The following is a 9027-nucleotide window of genomic DNA, read 5'->3' as shown; positions in this document are numbered from 1 at the left end:
CCAAAAATCTTTACAGTTAGAAGTTCACTAAGGATGTTTTCTCTTCGTATGCTAATTCATTCAATTTGTTATTCCGGCTACCGGTTGTTTCCGGCACAACATCCCTCGCCCCCTTTGTTCATTAATTCATTACCTAAACAGTTAATACCCCCAAATGATCGTTCCTTACCATCCATTCCGGGCAACTACTTTTACCTTCCTATCACGCGATGTAAGGGTATGTTTGTGTGTCTTTTTTTTCTTCCACCTAGAAGATTAGTTTTAATTCCTAAGAAAGTAAACGAAAGGTACCGAAAAAGAAATGATCGATAACCGATCGGTGTAAAGTGCAATGATATATACCTATAGGAAATAAAGCCTTAAATAATCTGACCCGATAAATAGAATTTGTCTCCAGAAAGGGGGGAAAAGAAAACAAACGGCTCGTCCGAAATGGACGAGAATAGAAACGCACCGAATATGATATGCGGGGAAAAATGGCGGGATCAGATGTAGCTTTGGCGCAAGCTGTCACTAAGGTAGGCGGTCAGTGAGTGCAACGCCTCCAGCAGGGCAACGAGCATCAGCGAGAGCGACAGGGAGGCCAACTTCTGGCCATCGGAACGCTGTCTGGACACGTTCTCGGTCGGTCGCTGCTGGACACGCGGTTCCGTGAGTGCACGCAACAGAACCACCGGAGGGCCGGCGATGACTCCGGGACGTCCGGTCGGTCGCGATCGGGCCAAGGACGCGGTCGGCACGACACTGCCCCCCGGTGGCCGGTGAGAGTTGAGATCAGTTTCACTGAGCGTTCGCTTCCGCTGGGGGCCGTCGAGTTCTTGTTGCCTTTCGCTGTTGCTGCTGCTGATGCTGCTGCTGCTAATGCTGCTACGTAATGGTGCTATGGGTTGCTCGTTGTCAGTATCTTGCCTTTTGTCACCGTCACCATATCCATCGCAAGGCGATTCAAATCACGAGATAACAGCAACCGACGGCTCGTTGATGATCGGTTCGTACGAGCGTGATGATTCGATTTCGAGCAGTATGAGCTGTATGAGGCAAAGAAGGCCGTTAGTAGAGGACAAAATCGAACGATAACACAGAACACTGATAACTAGTCGGTAGGTAAAGGTAAAGACTTACCGGCGGATGGTCGAAGCGCATCGTACGAAATTCGTCGGTAAACGTGAGCACGTAGAAGCAGAAGGTGGTGGCAACGATCCACTCCGAGATCGAGCTGGCCACGTGGTACTCCCAGCCGCCGTCCGACGGGTACCACTTGCGCGGATCGGTTCCGTTGAACAGCACGTGCGAAATGACGCCCGTTACGGCGACCATGATGAAGAAAATGGTGCAGATCACCGACAGCACCAGGCGCAGGTTCGCCTTCTGCATCGAGCCCATGTACGGCTGGATATAGTAGGATATGTACGACTGAATCCAGAAGTACACCGTGCCGAGCCCGAAGCTCAAAAACGCGCCAACATAGTGGACGATGCGCACATTCGTTTCCTGGAAGTTGCCGACGATGCTGATGCCGAGGCAGGAACCGATGCCAATCCAGAAGGCAGCCCCGCTGCAGCGACCAAGTGCCTGACGCACGTCACTGTGCCGGTAGGATATTTCCTGTATCTGTCGATATCGCACGTAGATCGTGATACCAACTGCAATGGAAAAAGGGAGCATACAGGATTAATTTAAATTTTAACTATTCGATACATAAATTAATCATCAAGCGAAAAACTTATCGAAATCACAGTTCAACTCTAGCGACAAAAATAAATTATTTATGAAAAATTTAAAACGAAAAATAATTGATGGACTTTAGGAATCCTTTAGACTTTTCCTTCTCTTCGTCTATGTTTCATGCGATGCCTCCCAGTATTCAATGTGCATTCCATACGGGCAAACCGAAAAGCTTTCGTAATTCCTAACTAACACACGTACTAGCCTTGATAATGGGTATGTTTTTGATTATTTTCCTTATCAATGTAATCCAACGATCCATGATGCAACAGAACTCAAAATTTACAGGCTGTTCTATCTGGCTTTCTAATGAATTGTTGCTCGGGAGTCAGTGAAGCGAATCGTATCAGCTTGTACATATGTGTGTTCAGTTCTATTTGGCCACGATTGTTGAGTAATGTGCCATTTTCGATTAGTCATTCGCACGTGTAGTGCACGGTGCCCGATTCGACTTACGCAGTACACATCCTATGTTGATAAACTGGCCAAAGACGCAGCTTTCGGGGGAGTAGGTGGCCGCGTCGCTGATGTATGGCACGGTCGGTACGACATGGCCCTGCAGCACTGCGGCAATGTAGCTGCGGGGGAGACAAAAAAGAACCAAATCAAATCAATACCAGTTGCAAATTGCCCCTCAAACCACGGTGCGATCGCTGCGTAACTTACGTTCCGATAAAAGTAAAGTTGAACAGGAGAAACACCGAGATGGGAAGCAAATACAGGTTCGACATGGTGCGTGCTCGATGTGTGTGCGCTCGTGGCGATGGTGGAAACAAAACAGTAGAGCGGGGAAACCGAAAACAAATCGAAACTCAACCAAAGAAAAAGTAACCTCGCAAGGCCGCTACGTTGGCCCGTGCTACTACGCTGCGCAGTTGTAGCCTGTCCTTAGCAAACTGCGGTATTTCGTGTGCATTCGGGTGGACTGACGGGATAAAGCTGCGGCGCAGGATGACTCATCGCCGCTGGAATACTCGTGCAGATGAAATTACTGCCGCATCTCGTGCCCGCGGGGAATCACATTTCAGGGCAGCACTTCAACACTGCTTAATGTTTATCTAAAGCTGTCGATTTCTGCCGGCCAGCAGCGTCCACTATCCGCACACTACAAACGCTGGTGACTAAGCGAATTTAGCGATACCTCCACCAGAAAGCGGCTATGAAATGCACTCCGCTTCCTCAGGATATTTGCTTATCGACAGGCGTACGGCAGGTCCGGCGCACTTCACAATCCTTCGTACCGTTTGTTTTGGTAAACACCGTTTAGCCACAGGGAGAAACTAATGGAAAAGGAAATTCCTCGCAACAGCTGCTGCGCCAAATGCGAACAGCCGCAATGACAGCTGCGATACAAAGGCGCTGTATGCCAAGGTATATAGATACCACGGTGCTTGATGATTGATTCGGAAAATGTGACTCTCAACGCGTGAAAAGCAATGCCACCGGCTCCCAACGAGATTTCAGATATTTTTTTCGGTAGATTTTGGCTCAATTAAATTCAGTGCATCAATTAATCACACAGGAAAAAGCGATTTTGTGTTTACAACCATATTGCTGACAGCTTCACGTTGACGGAGTGTGTAACTGACAGCGTTAGTCCTGTAGACGTACTCTAGGAACAAAACATCAACGAATCAACAGTTCGATTTTTTTGTAAAAAATGGAATGCTGCAATTGCGTCTTCATATCTTCCACCCTAACCCTATAAAGGTTAATCTGTCTTCCTCAAGTCAAATGCTCTATTCAAACTGAGTCACACGAATTCCAAATTAGAAAGCACACGAAAGCTGAAACAAAAAAACTGAAAGAACGTGACTGCCAACTCAACGATATAATTTAAATTTGAGCACGTGGTACGAAAGCATGCTGCAGCTAAACCTCAATTGTTATGAAATAGAATAAATCGAATGTTATTTGTTATGTTTTGTTAGTTTGTTTTATATTTTTCGAATATTTGCTCATTGGTTAGCGACCTTATGTGTTAATTGATTAAGTCGCATGTCCAGGGAGAAGGTCGTTACATCTCCTTCCGGTCACAATTGCACGCAAAACTAAACTAATTCTTTGTGTTAACATTATGTTAAATATTCACCAGAGTATTGTATATTATAATAGCAGTCGGGGCAATTGGTAAGCCATATACAATATTTTACATTGAATTTTGAATGGAACCGAATACAATATTTTACATTGAATTTTGGGGAAAAGGTAAATCGGATAAAATTATCAAACACCTTATAATATCGGCAAATTGTATTACCTTTTATTTACATACTCCGAATCGTGAATAGGTACATAGATTGATAAAAGTAATATCAGCTACCGAATAAAAATGGTACTTTAAATAATGTTGAAACATGGAAACAGTAAGATGTGCGAAGCTACCGAGGATACCGAGCTCTCATCCAACACCTCCCAAGAAAGCGATTGATGAATCCGCTAGTAAAGCCTCTAGAAGAACTATACGACTACAGTAAGGAGATGATCCCCAATGTGTAGCATGAACGAATAATAGTACGATTCATGACTTAGCGTTTTCATGATCTGTTTATCCATCCTTGTGGGGTGTAGCAATTGCATTTCATGCATTTTAATAATCGTTACCAGTAGGATTGCTTACGGCAATCAGCCACTATATTTAACATGTTAGTTTCAATATCAATCATGAATATACTCTCTTGAAGCTTAATGTAGATGAACAGTTTAAACTTTAATATCCTTTGAACGTTAGCGAAAAAATGAAATGAAAAACACTTATCTTGCTAAAGCTAAAGCCAATGTAATAATGAACAACAAACAACGTCTCTTGCTCTTGCTGCGGAAACCAGCGAAGGATTTCACCGAAGGTTCGCAGTTATAAACTAAATATCAACATACTTGATATATGCATGAGTTGTGAATTCCGAGAAGCATTTTCAACGATGGTGCAACGAGCAGCAAACAAATGTAAGAACCAGAGGCGCCGCCAAAGGGAATTGAAGACGGAACCGAACCCGAAATCTCCCTTTTTAACGCGCAAACGAAGCTAGAGCCCTACGGCTAGGCGCTCAAGAAATCGTGGTGGAGGTGGCTCTCGGCAGCTTGACGTACTTCCGGTGCGGACACTGGTGTCGGTCGGTTTTAACGCTTTCGGAATTCACTCGCTGCTATTTGGTCGCGATGCAGTTCTTCGCGATCGGTGGCAGCGAAGTGGTCCCGTGGCCACCACCCCCGCCGCCCCCGCCACCTCCACCACCCGGCACCGTGTGATGGTGGTGGTGATGATGGTGATGCCCGTGCTGCTGATGATGGTGATGGTGTTGCTGATGCTGCTGATGCTGCTGCTGCTGCTGCATGCACTTGTTGTGGCGACAGATCTCCTTACGCAGCTCCGCCAGCTTCTTCTCCATTTCCTTCTTGCGCTGCGCAGATAAGAGATGGAAGTCTTATATCATCGAATCGACGATCTACGTACATCACCAGGGTTACTTACGGCGACTTCGTGCTCCAGCTTGTCTTGAACAATGTGGATTTTCTTCCTCAGATCCATGATACCGCGCACGAGATGGTCCGCAGTGCTTTTCATGTTCGCCTGAAAAGTGGAAAGGACAACCAGGCATGCCAATCAGATGGACTTCAGAACAATCGCGCCAGGTATCTCTTTTAGGTATCCTTTTTAGTATAGTCTTTTGGAGCTTAGTGTTTGGGAGCTCTTTGAGGCGAACTCGATAATGCAACTCCTTGAAGTTGAATGAATGTTTTGAAGGTCCCCAAACATCTCCCCATTCACGATAAGAAGGAACATGTCCTTTGTGGGATACTTTGGATCAGATCCAAATTTCCAGATATGCATACCATAAAATAATACCCAGATGTCTAATCCACGCCTAAAGAATTACAGTTATTACATTCCACTGATGAATGCCGTTTAGTCTGGGATCAAATCATCGGCAGGATAACAACCAGCTTACCATTATTTTCAGCTTCTCCGGTGAGTGGGGCAGGCAGCTCGGTGCATCACCCTTCAGCGGACAGTTCTCGGGCAGCCGTGCTAGGCAGGGTCGACGTCGCCGGCATCCCTCCAGGTGCCAGGTAACGTGCTCGATCTGGTGCTGCAACTTCGCCTTCTCCCGGCAGAGTGCCTCTCCCTTCGCCTGCAGCTCCGCCAATTGCTTCTTGCGCGCCTCATCGAACTGTGCAAAATCCAGATCGAAAGTACCACAAACTTTACCAAAACCTTTGCTCCAGCGAAAGGCAACACCGGGAAGCCCGGGCCCAGCGGGGTTGGAGTATCAGGAAATCACATACACTACATACCTTCGCCCGGCGGAGCGCCTCCTCGTCCTGCATTTCCTTGAACTTGTGCGCCAGGTTTTTGTAGTTCGATTCGATTTCGTGGCGCTCCTTCAGCACGTTGTTGATTGCCTGCAGGACGTTGATTTCTGCGAACGCGAAAGAAGGACAGTGTACGATAACCACTAATGGCTCTGATTCTTCCGATAATAAGTAACCTTTTCCCATCGTTTTTTTTTAGCTACAGTTCATGTGATTACTATCACAAAGCTAACTTTGTCTAATGAGTCGTAGGAAGCGGCCGAAGGCCATGTATCGACGATTCTCGGCAAGGCAACCGTTTCGGGTTCGATTTGTTTTTTTGCATGGAACCTTATAAACAGGAAACCAAGAAGCCACGTAAAAAGATCGTAGTAACGGGCAAATTATCTAGATAGATTTTTTGATAGGACATAGTTCAGAGAGGTAGGGAGTCTTAGAACTCCTTGTGTTTTATGTGTATATTTCACATACATTTCCTATATTTAGATGAGAATGTCGGAAAAGTTTTCGTAACATTCAATGGATTAATTTTAAGTTAACATAATGCCATCCGAGACTAAAATTGTTTCATCTATCGGATTTAGGGGAGTTTAACGAATGATTCCACGACTAGCTTAATATGTGTACACCTTTGAAACATCCTGTGAACCATGGCCAATGTTTTTCGTAGTATTTAATCCTGAATAAATAAATAAAGTAAACGAACCTAGCTTTTGGTAGGTAAATACCAAATCAAAATTTCCATAGTATTTAGTACACAGGCAATATTTAGAGCGCTCAAAAAAGAATCGCTAGTCCAGGCGTCTTGCAGAGAGCACAAAATGGCCTATCGATTGTCATTGACCTATAGCAATCGCGATGATAGTAACCCAGTTCGATGACACCGACGGCCTAAATTCAACCCTCCCCAACCTACCTACCTCCCCCACTCTATGGTGGATGAGGTTGCGCTTATACTTCTACAGACTTTTCAAAAAGACCCTGCAAACATTTACTGAGGTGGTTCTTCTTGTCTTTCAACGCCCTCGAAGAAACATCTCTTCTGTTACTCTTATCAGGATGTACATGTAGCGCGAAAGTGGCGCTTCACATCGGTGGTTGCCGTATGACACAGGAGTCCCCCGAACCTCCAGCAGAAACGCTACACCCACTCCAGTGCCCAACACCCTTGCCACACCAACTTTCTTCCACGTCATGTTGACCTCCTAACCTTATTTTGGATACCACCCTCCTAACCTAACCTCCTGTCGGCAAAGCAAAACCCCTAATCCCTTCGCTTGCCATCGGCAATAGAGAACGAAAAAACAATCTATTTGACAGGGATGGTCCCAGAACTAGAGACGCAGCAACGAATAGGCCTAGTAATAGTTTATTACCGAAACAAAAACCGAAAGGAGTCCTGTTTTTGGATCCTGGAGTATGGGAAGCCCAGAACAGGAGTACGATTGTTCCCCTGCGGTTAACTTTTTACCCTATCCATAACCCTGCGGTCGACAGGCAGGTCTGTAGTTTCGGGAGGTAGGAAACGCTAGACCGTATAAACAAGCAACATTCCGGCAGTCACAGTCTACAGCACGCGACAGCGAGTAACCGGGCGTGTGTGGGACCTGTTTTAAGCTCAATGTTGTGCAGTATATTTCCTTATTTCTAGTGGTTGCACTCCACCCCTCACCTTTTACCTTATTCCCATCCACCGACGCTGGGAAATGGGGAAAGGGAGTTGTTGTTTGTTGGATCAATGACAAAACGCTAATGCTTAACACAAAATGCCACTGGTCTGAGGCGCCTTCTGGTTAAGACCAACTTGCTCTGTGCAAACAATCCGTACATCATCGTTCACATCAGCTCAATCTACCGCGCTAGACAGCAGACACCACGACGGATAAATGGAGCCTATGTTTGGGTTGGAGCTTGGAAGTCCCCAAAATCGGGTCACAAAGTTGGGCAATTTACTCATCACTTGTCCTGCTGTGAATTGCGACTCGTAATGGTTTCGGTTTTGTAACATTTTTCGCAGTCTGTGAAAGAGTTAGTTAGGCATACTCTGTCTACGCTTGGAGGACTTTTATTACTGATCCGACAACTGAAGAATTAATGGATTCATGTAACGACAACAAGGTACAATGTTCTGTAGATGAAACTCTATGCAGTTAGCTAGAGCTATTGAAAATGATCTATTCAATATAATATACTGTTGATTACAAACAAACTGATAAAAGAGGGACTATCATACAAGAGAAATAAACTACTTTGCATACAAAACGAAAAAAATAAATTCATGCATGAATAAGACATTAAAATCCAAAAGAACTTACTCTCTTCATTTTTGCTAATGCGTTCCTTAATTTCATCCAGGTTTGCGGGCGATAGCATGACTCGGTTCCAGTTGTAAATCGACACAAAATACTGAAGTCCAGCCCCTCCGCAGCTGGAATTCGAGGCTCTGGTAGTTAGGGGTCAGTAAAGGCTCCTTTGTTGAACTGGGGAAGCGCCTTAAACGACCAGCGACGACGGTCGGTTGAATGGTGATCGGTGTCGAAAATTCAGTTTGCTTGCTGATAGCACCAGGACTTGAACAGGCCACCAACCAGCTCTAACGGCACCGCTTGGTCAGTGTTCCATTTCCGCGATTGGCCGGAACTGCAACCGTGTGCACACGTGATCTACATCAGACGCACGGAGATATCACGCACGGAATCTGGTACCTCTGGCGCGTACAGCACTCCAGATGAGCACTCCGGGAACAACGAACAACCTTCGTCTACCGATAGATTTCGACTGAACCGTAGCAAAGCCACGTTGAAGTATGTTAGTAGATCGGCTTCTGCAACGAAGCCCCTGCCGTGGGCTGCGCTTGTTAGGCTGCAGGGATAACAGTCGACCAGAGACAATGGTGCTTGCTCGATACCACTAGGGAGACGGTTTCGGGACGGGAGGCAGGCAATGGAGCAGGGAGGGGTCGATTGTTTACATCCGTTGCCGGGAAAA

General features: G+C 45.8%; 3 protein-coding genes across 3 annotated transcripts in view; 1 reads left to right on the top strand and 2 right to left on the bottom strand.

Moving 5' to 3' along the window:
- LOC131269499 (aminopeptidase N) overlaps positions 1 to 9027 on the top strand; it is a 232460-nt gene that overhangs the window by 11970 nt on the left and 211463 nt on the right. The gene's annotated exons all lie outside the window — the stretch shown is intronic.
- LOC131269506 (DNA damage-regulated autophagy modulator protein 1) lies at positions 233 to 3012 on the bottom strand. The gene is made up of 4 exons (XM_058271903.1): positions 2392 to 3012; positions 2182 to 2303; positions 1123 to 1643; positions 233 to 1028 (listed from the first exon to the last, which is right to left on the bottom strand). The coding sequence occupies exons 1-4, from the start codon at positions 2454 to 2456 to the stop codon at positions 951 to 953; spliced, it is 786 nt and encodes a 261-aa protein (XP_058127886.1). The 5' UTR covers positions 2457 to 3012; the 3' UTR covers positions 233 to 950.
- On the bottom strand, positions 4872 to 8412 carry LOC131269509 (putative mediator of RNA polymerase II transcription subunit 26). The gene is made up of 5 exons (XM_058271905.1): positions 8355 to 8412; positions 6013 to 6146; positions 5676 to 5897; positions 5198 to 5296; positions 4872 to 5126 (listed from the first exon to the last, which is right to left on the bottom strand). Exons 1-5 carry the CDS (start codon positions 8410 to 8412, stop codon positions 4872 to 4874), a joined length of 768 nt encoding a protein of 255 aa, XP_058127888.1.

This window comes from Anopheles coustani, chromosome X (assembly GCF_943734705.1).
Source record: "Anopheles coustani chromosome X, idAnoCousDA_361_x.2, whole genome shotgun sequence".
NCBI lineage: Eukaryota > Metazoa > Arthropoda > Insecta > Diptera > Culicidae > Anopheles > Anopheles coustani.
Note: the sequence above shows the minus strand (reverse complement) of the source record. Positions and strands in the feature narration are given on the sequence as shown.